The sequence below is a fragment of the Xyrauchen texanus genome, chromosome 13 (assembly GCF_025860055.1).
Source record: "Xyrauchen texanus isolate HMW12.3.18 chromosome 13, RBS_HiC_50CHRs, whole genome shotgun sequence".
NCBI classification, from domain to species: Eukaryota; Metazoa; Chordata; class Actinopteri; order Cypriniformes; family Catostomidae; genus Xyrauchen; species Xyrauchen texanus.
Genome location: NC_068288.1, coordinates 30599557 through 30617033, shown reverse-complemented (window position 1 = coordinate 30617033; position 17477 = coordinate 30599557). Strand labels below are relative to the sequence as shown.

The 17477-nt window shown below is 36.7% G+C and overlaps 1 protein-coding gene across 4 annotated transcripts in view; it reads left to right on the top strand.

Annotated features, from left to right (window-relative positions):
- Positions 1–6875: 6875 nt before the first annotated feature.
- LOC127654239 (dynamin-like 120 kDa protein, mitochondrial) overlaps positions 6876–17477 on the top strand; it is a 49993-nt gene continuing 39391 nt past the window's right edge. Inside the window, exons 1-8 of one of the 4 annotated variants that reach the window (XM_052141340.1) lie at positions 6876–7042; positions 7821–8139; positions 8297–8393; positions 8573–8680; positions 10352–10399; positions 11395–11483; positions 14784–14945; positions 17360–17413. In XM_052141340.1, coding sequence (XP_051997300.1) covers positions 7014–7042; positions 7821–8139; positions 8297–8393; positions 8573–8680; positions 10352–10399; positions 11395–11483; positions 14784–14945; positions 17360–17413 — 906 coding nt within the window. In that variant the 5' untranslated portion in view covers positions 6876–7013. The remainder of the gene's footprint in view (positions 7043–7820; positions 8140–8296; positions 8394–8572; positions 8681–10351; positions 10400–11394; positions 11484–14783; positions 14946–17359; positions 17414–17477) is intronic. The other 3 variants (XM_052141341.1, XM_052141342.1, XM_052141343.1) reach the window with 3 other exon arrangements.

Genomic DNA, 17477 nt, shown 5'->3' with positions numbered 1-17477 from the left:
TAAGTGTATCCCTTTAATAATTTTAACATCACAGTGAGAGGAGGGAGGCCATAGAATATAGTATTATATAGTATAATATAGTATAGAGAGGTATAGGTGAGAGAGGGCAAGACAGATAGAGATAGAGGGAGAGGATGGTGTTTTTTTGAGTTGGTGCTCTGCTTTTAATCTTTCCATTACAGGGCGATGGGCCTGGGGTTGGGCTATGTGGGCAGTCACACACACTCTGTGCAACTCCAGTTCTCCCAAACTTTCCACTCACTGAGAACATCAAACCTGTCAATAATTATGGACTCCAGCAGTGAGGACCAGTTTGTTTAGCTAGTCAGTGTGTATTTTTGCTTCAGTCCCATCTAACAATGAGAAAAGGCATTGGCAATCGATGGCATCTATCAAGTGCAGCGTCTACTTTTTGTTCTGATCATAATAACTGCTTTGAGCTGTAGTATACCCATTGCACTTAGCAGCAATAATGGGATTTTTATTGCAGCCATTAAATAAACAGTCCTCAATATTTAACAATATCCCTAATATGGTTCATTATAGCCTATTATGGCTGCAGAAACAGTTTTTTAAATCCTAAATGTAACATTTCCTGGCTACAGGTAGGCGAAGGGTTGATGACGATGAAGTGTGACAAAGTGGCTGTGATATGGCATGGAGCAGACTCAGGTGTGGCTGTGACATGGCATGCTCCAGTTGTTCCGACCTTTGGTCTCTGGGGCAGAACTGTGTACAGTATGAGAGGTCTGTCATGGTGAAAATACAGAACATCAGCATTTGGCCACATGTGGTCATGTCTCTTGATCTTTGTCCTTAATTGCAAGGTTGGTACTGTTATGTGAATTAATGAGGAATTCTATGTCATGCACTATGATACAGACATCCCAAGTCTCCCGCGTACTGATAGCGGCTCCCTGATGCCCGCAAATTAGTTAAAATCTCCCGGAATCAAGAGCGAGCGAGCAAGAGCGGTTACACTGTGCTCCAAACCGTGTAGCGAGCACGGCAGAGAGGGAGAGAGCGAGAGACCTTGCGTGTGTGCATCAAGAAGAGCATGTAAGACAGAGAGCATCCTGATTGGCCTGTTTCGGTAAGTCAACCAATCAATTGTCAGTGTGGGTGGGCTTTTATCTCTTCTCCCGAACCTAATTAATCAGTTCAGTGTGTCTAGACACAGGAACGCCATGGCAGAGGGAGAGTGCCCCAAAAAGCGAAAATATAAGACAGATTTTACGCCAGACTACACGAAAGTGTACCCCTGTCTAATAAGAGTGAAACATAATGACAGTCTTGCACGCTGTACAGTTTGTAACAGTGACTTAAGCATTGCCCATGGCGGGTTAAATGATTGTAAAAGACATGTTGACAATGACATGTTTCATTTCATGTGCATATTATTCAGGCCGGCTAGTTACCTAGGCTACATGAAAACAATAAACTCCTTAGACCTGTTTAAAGTTGCAATGGAATATAAATTTGCCTCCCTGAAATGACTTTTTGCAGGTTGGGATGCCTGCACTATGCCTATTTATTTAATTCCTTGTGTTCTGCATAGAAATATTACATGCATTAGGCATGACTGATATGAGATTAAATAAATAAATAAGTAAAGATGCATGCAGATTTTACAATGAAAGTCTGGTGACTAAACACAGTACCAAAGTTGTTTATTGTCCAAGTTACAAAATGTTAATAAAACCAAACATGAAATGTATTACCAACAATATGCAAAATTATTAACATGACATAGGCTGAAGAGGAAAACTGATTTACCAACCAAACACATGGAACAGCAAGGCCAAATATTATATTACTATTAGCCAAACTACCAAGTGACAGAATAATTTCTGTCAAATTATCACAGATTTTGGTTGTACCAAGAGGTCAAGATTTCTCATCAAGGAGCTCTGAAATATTTGTAGAAAGCTATCTTTTAGCATTCTCATTCCTTTTAGCATACCTGCTTGGGTAGCGCTAATGCTAATTTATAGCTTTCCCCAGGTATTACAGACCTCCTTGGGTTGTGTGCATAACCTTTGGCATAATCAACAAAAATATTAGAAGTTTTTTCTCCTCTCTTAAAAGTTGATAAGTCTATGCTATCCTACAGTAACTATGCATGATTATATGGTGAGTTGCATTTTATTATTTTCATTTAGTGTTGTTTTTACCCTGCTATCCATAACCCTATCACAGAAGATCAGTGACTATGATCCATTTTTTGGTTGCAAACCACCAGTTGAAAGCCAATGGTTTAAACATTATATCGCCTTATTTAAGGACTATTTCGCCTTATACAGGGTGCTGCCCATATAAATAGTAACACAATATTTTATTTTTTATTGCAGATGTTAGCATATGATACTATGTTGTAAGCTTAGGATTCTGTAAGTCTATGAGACAATGACCTGTTCACTCCTTCAGGTAAATATTTTTAGGTTAACCCTAACCCCAAAATGGTGGTTCTAAACACAGGAATCTAAACAGCCTACAGTATTTTTTGCTATTCATGCATCTTAATTTGATTATACTGCCACTCCATGAAGGTATTCACGTTACTCAGATTATACAACTTTATGGAGTTTAAAATTGTGTAATGATGAATCATGTTGTTGTGGACAGTAAGAGATTTAAAGGGTTCAGGGTTGGGTGGAGTTTGACCAAATTTTAGTGCTTACTGACAAAGTAGCAAATTAATAAACATTTTAAAATGTGGATATTAATCATATAAACAATTACATTTGTATTCTTATTTCCACAATGCTTTTTATATGGAGAACAATATTTTATCTGGGTTTCTAAACAGAGTTTTGCATAATTAACTTGTGTTCAGAAAAGGACAAAGTGCTTGCATGGAATGTGTTGCAGTATAAGTAATCATCTCAAGAAGTCTCTGAAATTGTTTATGTGATCCTCAGAAAACCTCATGACAGTTTACAGCATTAAAGAAAAATTCTGACAGGAGACTGTTCACAAGGATCTCAGATGGAAACATGGTGTCTCCTTAGGAAAGGGTCATTACAGACAGCTATTCACTAATTCACTTATAACATGGCCACTAAATAAACCAATCAATGGACATGACAATGATTTCAGTTTATTTTACTGTATTATGTGAGAAGAAAGAGACCCCGTAGTGATATGAGAGAGAGCAATTTAGCGGTCATCACAGTTTAGAGGTCATCATACAAAAACATTTGACTGCAGAATGTTGTGTAATAAACATTAATTGACATTTAACATGCCCATCAGGTTCTGAGCTTTGAATGGCCATAACCTGGATTAATTGAAAGATGCATAAAGACACCCTGGCTCCTTTCTAGGCTGACTGGTACACTAATGAGACAGCAGTCTTGATTGTGTCTCATAACTGCGTCATACTAGCACAAACACAGATTGATCATGTGTTCTAGCCAAGAGTGACAATTGATCTGAACTTGCTACAGCAGTGTGCATTCAATTGACATTTTATATCATGTGTCAGCCAGAGGGGCTACGTACAGTTTTGCAATCTTTTTTAACCATTTAGCATGGCACAGTCATTTTGAGATATGGCTATCCATTTTTTTTTTTCGTTTGTTTTTTTTGTTAAACATAAAGTTAAAGCAAAACCTGATTTGACCTTTACTGCATTTACAGTTTTCTCAATCGATTTGCCACATTTACTGAAACAAACTTATAATTGTCAAAACTCTAAGTACAATCCTCACATCATGTGGTACATTCAGCACACCGCTCTATGTGACCTGCAAAAGGTGATTACGCAAAATAATTAACTTGTGTTTCAAATGTAATTAAATATATCAATGAATAAATAATTTTCATCAAAACAAAAAGTTCCTTTATCATTTCTTAGACCAAGACAGTCAAAATGCAAAGACTTCTTGTCAAATGACAGTGTACTCTGAAAGTGTTATTGTTACCCACTATGTAATATTGTCCAATTGCTAACATTGTATATAGGCAGCTGAATAGTATTGATGTCAAAAAGTCATGGCATTTTTTCAAACATTTCTCATCATTGTATGTACACACTTTACAGCCAACCGAAAATATGTAAAGAAAGCTTGTACAGAAAAAAACTAAACAAATACACAACAGCAATTCAGGAACTACATGCTGCAATTTCATCAACCTCGTGGGTCTTCCAATCTCTCCTCTCTGTCTGGCCACAACATTTCATCTACATCACATCTGATATCCTCTTTTACAATGCAACGATGGTAAAATCTTTTGGCATGACACAGCTACCCCCTACAACAATCTGCTGTGATATCTCACAACCAGCATACATTGCACCCAGTGAGGACAACTGGTCATGAGGATGGTGATCATAGACCTTCCATCTCCTTGCAGAAAAAACTTCTCAGTGGGATTTAGAAATGGGCAATATGGTGGGAGAAACTCCATCAAAAAACATGAATGGGTAACAAACCATTACATGACTGTATTTGAATGGTAAATGGTCTGCACTTATATAGCGCTTTTTTATTAACCTTAGAGGTTACCAAAGCGCTTTACACTGTGTCCCAATCACCCATCCACACTCACATTCACACACCAATGGTGGCAGAGCTGCCATGCAAGGCGCTAGCCTGCCATTGGGAGCAACTCGGGTTTAGTGTCTTGCCCAAGGACACTTCGGCATGTGGAGCCATGTGGGCCAGGATTCGAACCACCAATCCTGTGATTGGTAGCCGACCCGCTCCACCATCTGAGCCACAGCCGCCCCAATGATGGAAACTTACATTGTCTCAAACTATAACATATGTTGGCAAATAATTTCTTACCAACCTGGAGTTAAGTGGCTTGCTCAAGGATACAATGGTGGTGACTGTGGGGATCACACCGACAACCTTCTGCACAGTTTAGTGCTTTAGCCCACTACACCAACATGAGAAATAAAACATAAGATTAAGTTTACTGAAAGTACGGAGCCCCCGAAGTGACCTGTGCAAAAAAAATCTAAGAGACTTTCGCGTGCGCACGAGAAACCGTTCGCGTTCGCACGCGTTACAGTTTCCGGTGTTTAGACTTTCAAAACCATTTTCACTGTGGTGAAAAAACTTGCTGTACACAAAGCGAGGCACGCACCTTCCGGGGCAGTCCAGCAGCTAATATATAATATATATAGGCCTATGTATTTGTATAGTCTAGCACTATTATATATTACATAAAAAGATTGTATTATGTTGGACTATCTGCGTTTGCTTGGCGCTCCATTTGATCCATATTATTCTATTTTATTCTGCTGAGGATTTTGTTCGAGGATTTTTACATTTTTTAGGGTGACATCATAAAATATGACGACAGACATTAGAAGCTTCATTCGAAAACCTCAATAGAACTTTCGAATGTAAATATGACATGACATTTGGTACAGTCTATTATGAACGGTCAGAATGACCGCTATGGCCATTCTAGTAGTTATAGATTTCCGGTAGTTCTAGTGTTAAATGCAAGTATACGCTACAAGTCTATTGCTTGATTAGTGTCCTTTGGATGATCAAAGCGTGTCTCAGCCATGACAGTATTACAAATGTCATAGACAGTAATGTCTTTGTATTGAAGGCCAAGTTTAAAATATACCTCTATAAATTCATGCGCATCCATGCTCTTAGTATCTTTGAGTAAATGAATGATGGCAATGACGCAATCGGAAAAGAGCTATACACAAACCGGAAACTGTAACGCGTGCGCACGTGAAAGTTTCTCGTGCGCAAGCGATAGTTGCTCGTGCGCACGCAAAAGATTAGATTTGTTTTTGCACAGGTCACTTCGGGGGCTCCGTAGAAATGGTTTATTTTTTTAAAGATAATTTTTTTTAAGACTTAGGCTCAGGAACGAACTGAGACACAATTTTTTTTTCACCTTGCGGTTCAGGGCTTCCGTAATTTTGAACTTAACGTGTATGCATTTTTTTTTTTTTATAACTGAAATTTGAGACATTTTATTTCAGTTTTTTTTACCTGTAAATTTCAGTAGAGTTCACTGTGTGAATTTGGTATCATTAACTAACAATAAACACTATGAATAACTTATTGTTGTTCATACAACTTACAATTTATTAATCTTGGTTCATTTATAAATGTACACTTGCTCATTTCATATGCATTAACTAATAAAGTATACTTTAAAGGGATAGTTCACTCAAAGTTTAATTATCTCATAATTTACTCACCCTCATGCCTTCCCAAATTTGTATGACTTTCTTTCTTCAGCAGAACACAATTGAATATTTTTAGAAGAATATTTCAACTCTGTTGGTCCATACAATGCAACTGAATGGTGGCCAGAACTTTGAAGCTCCAAAAAGGACATAAAAGCAGTATAAAGGTAACCCATAAAACTCCAGTGGTTAAATCCATGTATTCAGAAGTGATATTATAGGTGTGGGTGAGAAACAGATAAGTCCTTTGTACAAACAAATTCCCATCCCTGCCCAGAAGGTGGTGTTATGCACTATATCCGGCTTCCATTCTCTCACATTGAATGAAACTGAGATATTATTCTAAAAACTTTGTTTGTGTTCTGCAGAAGAAAGAAAGTCATACACATCTGGGATGGCGTTAAGGTGAGTAAAAGAAGGGAGCATTTTGTGTGAACTATCCTTTTCAATGTTAAAATATACTGGTAAGTGTTGATTATTAGTGCTTTTAAATTTTGTTCAGTGTTATTTCAGGATAACTAATGTAGTGTAGGTTAACAACTACAACCATTACATTTTCCAAATATATTTTTACGGTGAAGATAAACATGAAAATAAACACATATATGGAAAACGTAATTACTTTTATATTGCGGACTTTTATTTTGAACGTATGACGTCATGCTTGGACCAGGAACTACTTTCCACTCTGCCGGCGCTTGACACTAGTGATCGCCTGCTTGCTATGCCCTTGTTAGCAACGAAGCTAACCTAAGGACCCCATCTGGAAAGATGCACTGAATTTTATTTCACAAACAGATCTTATAGATACCTGTATTTGCTATTAGTTGCTCAAAGCAGTATGTTACGAGCAGGAAATGTGGTTTCCTGGTAAGTACAGCAGCACCATTAACAGCTGCCTCTCAATATTGATTTGAACGCAGTAGAAGCAGTAAACTGGACACTAGCTGATTGGGGATGGATGGATATATGCATATATGGATATAGAATGGCTAATCTGTATTATATAGACTGATCTATATGTGTGAATGTTAAGATTGTAAAACTGGAAGCGTTTAGTCAGTGACAGTGAGACCCAAACACCGAGTCACTTTTGTGAACTAAAGACACTTACGGTTTTACAATAATTCGATTATTAGCTATAAACTCAAATCAATATAATCATAATAGCTTTCTGTCTTATTTGACATTACTTCTCTTTACAAAGCAATAGCCATGTGACTACTATTGTAGAGCCACTGAGATACAGTTTAATTATTTCTTGCTTACAAATAAATGTAATCACCTAAGATTATTTTGGTCTTCTAATCAGATATTCCTCTCTAATGATGATTGTGTTTGAGCCCCTCTGAACATTCTGATAAATGCATAATCCCTGTTTGTGACATACAGTTGTGTTATTAAATTACATAATGTGAAACTAACTACTTGACATTTTAAATTATTTGTAGTCTATATGTGTTCTCTTATGGGTCATTGTCTAAGGTGATACAAATGAGAAATCTATTAAAAATCCAGTTTAAAATATGTTTCAAGTTCGTAGATATGTAATCTTTGTGTCCATGTTGGTTTCATAACTTTAAAATTGTTTCAATGAATAGAACTGTATAAATGTCACGGGATGATCAAAATGTTCCTCTTTCTCCAGCATGGCCTGCAGGAATCTGCTTCCCTCCAGAGTGGGGCTGAAGTTTCGAGTACCCCTGCAGAAGCTGCACCCCCTCTCCCGTGCCATCCACCACCACTACTCCACTAGCAGCAATCCACAGAGACAACCTCACTGCTCAGCTGCCCGCCATTACACATCTCTATCCAGACTCCCCATGCGGCCTCCCAAGTACCGGTCCGGAGGCAATGGCTATCAACAGCATCGCACCTTTTGGGTAGCCCATCTCGCTGCCAGACTGCTGAAATTGAGGTACATCTTGCTCGGTTCAGCAGTTGGAGGTGGATATACAGCAAAGAAGGTATGTTTAACCATTTGATTGTGCTGTCCATATGATATCGGTTATATAGAAAACCATAAAAAATAACTAGCGGCTATTGGTATCGACCTGCATTTTTTTTATTGGCACATCACTATTTAAAACACTATTTAAAGCTTTTTATTTCTGTTCTTTTCAGACTTATGATGAATGGAAGGATATGCTTCCTGATATGAGCCAATACACATGGATTGTGCCAGACTTTGTTTGGGAGTTGAGTGAAAATTTTGACTTCGGTAGGTGAACTGGGGACTCCGAGGCATATTTTGATCAAACTCATGTAACAATTTGTGTATACTGTAGCTATGAATTGTTTGGTGGTGGTGCTGCAAATGTATTATGTAAAATTGTCTTTCCATTAGTTTTCTGGTATCACAATTTCTTATGCCTGCCTATTTCTTGTCCCTGAATAAAGACAAGCTTGTCAATGCTTTGCCTGAAATGGAGGAAATAGCCAAACTACTACCTGATATGGAAAAGATCGGAGAGAATTTTACTTTCCTGAAGAGCCTTCTCTCCAGTGGTGAGCAACATCCTTCGCACACACCATATGATGGACTTAAACTTTAATCACGACAGGATTAATAATGTAATTTACGTAAAGTACATTTTTATTGCATTTACTAAAACATGTAGTGCCCATTATACCAAACAGTTTAGGTTCTGTTGTTTCTTTGATTACATTTTAAGAGTTCTATAAGTTTAGCAAAACTTATGTTTGTTCATTATTCTATTGAGGTCGTTATCTCTTATCTGTGCTTTTGATCTTCTGAAAAATGTTCCAATGCAAAAGATTATTTCAACTGAATTTTTTGAAGTTACGCTTCGCAAAACTGGCTGGAAACAAAATGTTTGTTTTAGATATGCCGTTTATTTGTGCATCTCAGCACTTAGCTCACATTATCTTATAACAGTTGTTTTTTGTTTCATCATTAATCTAATGGCTTCTTGCCTTCTTATAAAAGCTTATAAACCATAAAGTTTCAAAGTAAATTAACATGTAGACTGTTTCTGATATGTGATGCTTGGTCAGTTGGTCATATGATCATACTGCTATGTTATATTTGTTTATGTAAATTTGAGCTCTTTTTTTTAATCTAACCGAAGGGTCCGTGTGATTCCTGCTAGCTGAATTGTTCACAATTACATTTATTGATTTTATGACCAATACTGATACAGATTTAATTTTTTTAGATGTTATTTTCTTTTTTGTGGCTGATAACCAATATTCAAAATAGTAAAAATATAAAAAAATTATTGTGTTATATTCTACTTTTTGACACGATAAAAACTAAATCATTAGACTGCAACAAAACACAATATGCATTATGAGTATTTTACTAATAGTATTTCTTATGAATATTAAAAATATAATTAAACTATTGCATGCCATTATATTAATGCAAAGTTGTTTTTAAAATTAATTTTCATCATGTTTTGGGGTGTTATGCTGAAAATGCTACTTGTTTCTCACCTAAGAATGGCTTGAAAGAGTTATAATAATGTAAAAAAATATGAAATAATAAATTACTTTAGGAGCTGATGATCAATTAAGCAGAAAAGTGTATTTATTGGAAAACAAATATCAGTCAAACCAATTATCAGTCTATCTCTAATCAAAATGTTTTTACAAGTGCCTTTGACATTGAAAAGGCTGTTTTAAAATGTTAATTTGTACATCATTTGATAATCATTGTCAAAATCACAGGTGTCCACATAATGTCATCCACACAACAATATGACACTGAGTGAAAAAACAAAGTAAAAAAGATTTATTTTTTTTTGCATTAAAGCTGCATTAAATTCCTGCAACACTAGCATCACTGAATGGAATTGGAACAGATTTCTGCAAATGCCCTCCTTGGTTGAGCCAATGTTGCTCTTTTGGGATGGGCGGGTCGCTCAAAGAAACAGATCAATATTTGATAAGTGGCAAAGTGTTTACAATTTTAAGAAACTTAAATTTGTCCCTGCATATGATGTTGGAATAGGAGAAAATAATTTAATGCTGAAAAAAAATACACACATAAGCTTTAAGACATTGTCTAGTTTACATTATTGACACTGCTTATCTGCAATGGCCCTAATCCAATGTAAACTTACTGAGCTATCCACACTTTTCTTTATTTACATTTCATTTGTTACTCTTGTCCCTCCTTCCTCCCCTCTCTCCCTCCCTCCACGTTTTTCACAGGTTTGGGTAGTGAAGTCAATGGAGCTTCTGGTCTGCGTCTGTTATTAGGTGTGTAAACGCCTTATTAGCGTGCCCAGATTACTCCATGTACCGCTGCATTGACGCCAACATAAATGGACTTAAGTTGATGGGGAGTGCGCCTCTATGGATGGACCGCTTAAAACCCCTCTATATGGGTCTATCCAGTTTCCTGTCAGTTTTGCAAGCTACTGTTGGAATAATAAGCTTGAATCTCCCCACAAGAAACCGCAGAAAGTGTATTTGCATAATAATTGCATATTTATGTTGAAAGATGTTAAACGGCCTCTTTATTTTCCGTTTAAACTGGACCCCAAAGACAGAAATGTTCATTAGTTGATTTGACTGGACTAAGGCCTGTAGTCTGATGAATTAGAAAAAAAAATACATTTTAAATAATTTTCATTGTAGCAACATGGCTTTGCAAGTGGATGCTACAGCATACAGAACAGCCCCAGTCAGTTTCTGATGCATTTGCAGACAGTTACTGACACTAACAGTATCTGTGAATGTGTTATTACTCTGAATTTAATTGTCTTGCCTCTTGGCCCCTTGACTATACCTTCTCTTCTCTATAGGTTTTGTGGTTCTTTCACTGTTTGTCTCTTTCTTCATAACTTTCCTTCAAAATGACTAATTTGTCCACTATTATCAGTAGTGAGCAGAAATTTGTTATAGTCTCAGTTCTCATAACCATGCTCCATTCTGAAGCTGGACTGTTTGAAAGCTACATGAAAGCTATGCTCTTGTATATAGTTTTGATTTTCTGTTTAACAGTTTTGAAGTGCGTTTAGTCATTCAATATTTTGGAACTATTTCCAAAGGGCACTATTTACTTTTCAAACCTTTGAGAGTCTTTGGGATATGGTCACTGTAATTGCATTAAAATGCAAGCAAATGTATGCTTTTCCAGCATGTTAATTCTTATTGTCACCTGAAATGCACACTTTTTTTACGTGTTGGCAAATTATGTATATTCAAAATGTGGAAAAGACGAATTTTCTCTTGTATGTGTTTTTCCTCAGAAACCACAGGTGACTCAGCCTTGAGAGCACCAGATGTCCCACCATCATCTGCAGCTATGTCTGACAGCAGTGATAAACAGTTCAAAAAGGTAACTTATTACCTTATCAGCATAAATGAGGTTTCAGCTGGATATTCTGGACATTCAGGCATTGCCCTGAATGCACAATGTACCACAATGGACCTTTTGAACATTTTGTATTTCCATTCAAATAATTCAAGTGGCTTAAAGGAATACTTCACCCCAAATAAATTATCCCATCATTTACTCACCCTCATGCCATATCAGATGTGTTTGACTTTATTTCTTCTGCTCAACAAAATTTTTTATTTTTTTTTTAAACATCTCCGCTCTGTTTGTCCATTGTGTAAGTGAATGGTGACCAGAACTTTGAAGCTCCAAAAAGCACATAAAGTAAGCATAGAAGTAATCCATATGACTCCAGTTGTTAAATCCATATCTTCTGAAGAGATCTGAATTGTGTGGGTGAGAAACAGATCAATATATAACTCCTTTTTACTTTAAATTCTCCCGGCCCAATAGGCTTGATATGCCTTAAATATTGATAATTTTCTCACAAACACCTATCATATCACTCCTGAAGACATGGATTAAACCACTGAAGTCTTATGGATTACTTATATTTTGCCTTTATGTGCTTTATGTTAATTCATTTGCACTGAATGGACTAAAAGAGCTGATATATTCTTCTAAAAATCGTTGTTTGTGTTCTACAGTAAAAAGACCGTTTTACACATCTGGGATGGCCTGAAGGCTCTGAATTGATGAGAGAATTTTAATTTTTGGATGAGCTATCCCTTTAAGTTAATTTACCTTGCATTTTTCTCAGCTTTGTTGCTTGGGATTTTTCAGCATTATCAGAGATGTCATCTGCTATGTAGTTGTTTTAATCTATTGATGGTCCATGGCAACCATGCACTTATGCTTTTCAAACACTAACACTGTTTTAGTAGCTTGTGACAACTTGCTAATGCTGAAATTAAGCTGCTCCCTTCCCCAACACATTTAAAAACATGAAAATATAAAAATGCCTGTTAATAGGAAAATGTACAGTACATGATAGGACCATTGGGTTTTGTGGGATTTTTTGTAAGCAGTGCTGTAACCTGCACTTCTGCTGTTGATGTTTTACCTCTAATATACATTTTTCCTATTATTTGTAAGAATCTCCAAAGTTTAGGTTTAAAAACTCATGTGCTTAATTATTCATCTATCTAAACTGAATTAAATCCTGTCAGTACTTCTGAGCTTTGGGTGAACACATTTGAGCTTTTGGTTTTGCTGTGTAGATGGTTTTAGGCAATTCATTTCTGTTGTTTTCAGCTCATTGTCTGTGTATAAGTTTTCCCCTTCATAACTCCTACATTCTGTTTGTCCTGTTGGTCTTTTCATGCTTTCTGAGAAAACTTGCTTCTCTGAGAGCGAAGTATTCTCTCCTTGATACTTGATCTTGTTTAGAGTTTTGTCCATTTAGATTGATTCATCACTCAAGAGGCAATCATAATATGCAGTGATGAAATAAGCAGTTTTTTTAACACAAAAATTTTGTCATGTTACTTATTGGATTGTGTCAACTAGTCCTTGAAACATATAAACAGACAAGGTTGTGGTCTGAGCATATATTTCAAATAACTTATTAGATATTATGAGTTTTAATAAATATATGTACAGCTGTAAAGCAGCATTTTTTTTTAGTACTCTTTGCTCTCTCAAGCTTCAGCAAGCTTTGCACTGTTCTGCTACTAAATTACTCATTGAACCTCAAATGCTTACTTTCCCAGTAGCAATAGTTTTGTACAATCTTAATTTATCTGTTAAAAAGCTCTTAATAGTGCCTGTTAGCTTGACTGTTAGAGCATATCCTATATATGTTTAGGGCTGGACAATAATTCGATATCAATATGTATCGCGATATAATTTTTTCAATAACTGATATGATTTTTAAACACATTTCTGATATTTCGATAATCTACATTACAGCATTTGTCACTGACTAACTTTCAGGGCGCAGCCGTCAGTTTATTGTATTCAAGCCGAGCAGAAATAGCAGAACACAATTGGCTACGTGCGTGACATGGCAATTTTTTGAAAGGGTTTCGTCGGGGACAGGTTTCGTCGGGGACAGAGGGCTCTCGTAGATATTCAACTGCAGCCATCCCACCGATCTGCCATGTAATATCTTATTGAGCAAAACCCTAAACAACGGTTGAAGTACAATATTAGTCTAATATCAGTTCACAAACAAGCTACCAAACACGCAGGTAACGTTATAATCGCTAACGTTGTGGACTCATGAAAAAATACATCGGTTATCATCATTTTTTTGTCATGACTAATTTATTAATGACTCCGCATCATCTGTATTTAAGAGAAAATAATCACTTCATCCGATGATGCTTAAAGTGAATGAAATAGCCTTGCCGCTGCCAGCCTACTTGCTGGAGTTCCTAAGCAAAGCAATTCGAACTCCACCGGACTTGTGCGTGTAGATGACGTAAAGGGGGAAAGCAGGCAGTGGAACAAACCACTGTGGTGCAAGGGAGGGGGGACTCAAAATGTTTCAGAACTTAAAACGCATTTTTGGCCCGTTTGTATCGTTTTACTACTTACAGTTATTTTAAGTATATATCATTATATATATATATTTTTTTTTACAATACTCGGCGTGGTTTTTAATACCCCAGCAAGATTTTGTTGTCGCTCACTCTTTTTTTCTGTTTTCTACAGCAACTCTGAGCACTTTAATATTTTTTATCCTAGCTGAAGAACATTTGTTTCTATCTATAAAGATAATCAGCCTATGTTGTAGTTTCAAGTTAAAAATATTAATATTGATAAAGTTGAGAGTTTTATGTTTATTTGACATTTCTTGTTTGTATGAAGGTTAAGTGCAAATAAAAGGTGAACATTAATTTATTTTTTAATCATTTAGAATTGGCAAATACATTTTTCAGAAGTTTGTAGGTACAGACATCCGTTGTGTGTGTTCTTGGTAGTTTTTCTGAGGCTTTTATATTGTTCATATCGATATCGGAATTCTATAGTATTGACTGAAATTAATAAATCTATCATGATATAAATTTTGGCTATACTGTCCAGCCCTATATATGTAGTCCTATATGTTCTCTTTGTTATTTCCTCTGATGTTCCCAATTACAATAGTCTTCCCCTCCCAATGGCTTAGAGATGTACAGGGTGGTCTCTTATGCTCTTTATGATTTGAGGTTTGATGTTAGATTCACAACTGCTATCAATAGCAATACATTAATGTGAAGCGGACCACTGCCCAAAGTTCCGCCCACATCCTCCCTATTTGTTGGGTAAGCTGGTTGATTGACTGCCCCTCTCTGTCACTGTGCCGTCCCTCAGCAGGGGCTGCTCAGCGAGCTCATTCTCATTCAGCAGCAGATCCAGCAGCATGAGGAGGAGATGCGGCGGGCGGCGGCTGCAGCCAGTAATGCTCCGCCTCCGCCGCGTGAACCCAGTCCCAGCCCAGCCCCGAACCCCAGCCCCTCGCAGCCCAAACGCAAGGTGAAGGTCTACTCCCCCACCACGCCACCGATGCTCTCATGCCAGTCTTCTGTGGCCCTACGGCATTCTTTGTATTTACATAGGGCTTTTAAAAGGATAGATGCAAATTGAATTATTGACTGGCTTGTTTATATATATATATTCTAGTGTCGTAGAATTAGTGTTATTATAGCAAATTTTTTGCAAACTGGCTTTTACATACCGAATTCTACTTTCCGTTACAGTTTCCTGGTGAAATGAACTCTAGAGGCGCTACAACAACTGTGTGTTTCATTCACTTTCACACAGATCATGACTACATCAGCTGATCATGACTTTATAAACGCGTATTTTTTGCACTATTACTCACACACTGCTTATATTATGATATGGAAACACTTTAACTATAATTAATAATTTGAAAAATTATACAAGACCATGGTTCGAGCCCAGCCAAGCACGCAAGCTGACACGTGAGACGAAAGTGTCATAGAAGTGACACAAAATGACGTGATTGCTTCATTAAATGTACTTTTTCATTTCATCGGTTTGGTTTAGGTTTTGGTTTAGAGAAAGGACATCTGTTTTGTGTCTACCTCTCATTTAATTTTACTATTGGTTAGCTTTAGGTCAGGTTGGTACGTTTTACTCAGTAAAACCTCCATTTAATATTTACCTTAAATACCTCATTTAATTACGACACCATTTAACTCGCTTTTAGCGCCCCCGCTGGACATTTCACTGGGAAAACACAGCCAAACGTGTAATAAAGCACGTCATTTCGTTTTGCAAAAAATTTGTCACGGTCACGTACTGTTTATGAGATCAAGCTAGTACATTTCCCAAATTCTAATAAGTTCGTGAATTTATTCAGAATTTCTTTACAGAGAAAAACATAAAAATGTTCATATTTGTGATTGTTTGATATCTATGGTTTATCTACATTCTAGCAAGCTAGCAGAATGGTGGAGCCTTTAATGACTGGTATGAGAGAACAGTAGCTTAAAAATGCTGTAGTTATAAAGCAAATAAGTAGCCCCACCCATGCAAATCCCTTGAAATTTGCATCTCCAGTGAAGGTACCATTAGGAAAGAACTTATCCTGGTCAATAGCATGTCCTTAAGTAGTTCACCCCAACATGAAAATTGTCATAATGTACTCACCCTCATGTCATTCCAAACCCATTTTACTTTTTTTCTTATTGGGAACATGGATTAGTATGCACGTTCGTGCGAGAACTTAGAGTTTCTTTTAATTCTAAACAACACAAGCTTCTCTAATAGCCCTTATGAATGCACAACAGACGTAAAGATTTTTGCTGAAAAGATACAATACAATTTTGTTTTCAACCGTAGTTGAAATTTGTCTTGCCTAAATTTTGGGCTATTTGTTTTTCTGGAAGACTTAAAATAAGATGCACAAGCCACATGGACTACTTTTATGATACTTTTGGGTCCTTTTGTAAGCTTTAAAGTGAGGCACTGCCATTGTATAAAACAGACTGATCACAGTATTTATTAAAACATCTGCTTTTATGTTTTGCATGAGGGAGAATATCATACAGGTTTGGGGACATGAGGGTGAGTAAATTATGACAGAATTTCCATTTTTGAGCGAACTATTCCTTTAATTTAGTCTGAGAGTCTGTATAGCTACAGATAAGACCCCTGCTCTCAAATAGTGCTATTTTTCAGACATAACTTCCAAGTTTATTTTCAAGTGATTTATTTTTATTTGCATACTTTTTGCAATAAACGAAGAGCCGACCCTTTCTTCTCTCATGCAAGCCCATTTATTTACACAATTCCAAACAGAGTTAAAATTCACTGCATGGAGTGGTGTGCCATCCTGCCACATGGAGTGCAAAGCACTTTGAGCCTGCTGTTGGCTTGCAGAATTAACCTGCCTAACATCAGATACAAATACGTCTGCATATTTGCAAGGGATGTTATTTGGTAGAAACCAAAGACCATTTCAGATCACACACCCTTGTTTTTCCATGTGCATTATGTGTGTTTGTGTGTGTTGGTTTTCTTTTGTGTCCTCCTCTCCTACAATCATTCACTGCTTGTCTCAATAATTGCATCATAGGTGTGAGTTAAAAATGATTGAGCTGTCTTGAAGCATTGATTTATAAATCAAGCCATCCTTTGCAAATGTTCATTTTATGTGTTTTGAAGTGTGTTTTAGTATTGTGATTTATTCAATGCAAAAATGACTCACTCAGTACGTGGAAAATGGGAATCCAAGTTTTCTCCCTTTGCATTAACCTGCCTTTTCTTTACTGGGATACCCGCTGAAAATTATTGCATGAGATTTTGCATTGTTTGTGTAATAGCCTCTTCCAGGGAGATGTTGGGAACTATGAAGATGATCAGCTGTCCTGAAAGGAATTAAAGTTTTTAGTCCAATACATTGTTTCTTGTGCTTTCAGTCATCTGATAAAGAAAAAGTTGACCAGCTTCAGGAAGAACTTCTTCGAACACAGGTATTTCAAGCCTTTGTTTTGACCCTGACCCTGAGTTACATTATTAACTTTTAACTGAAATTAA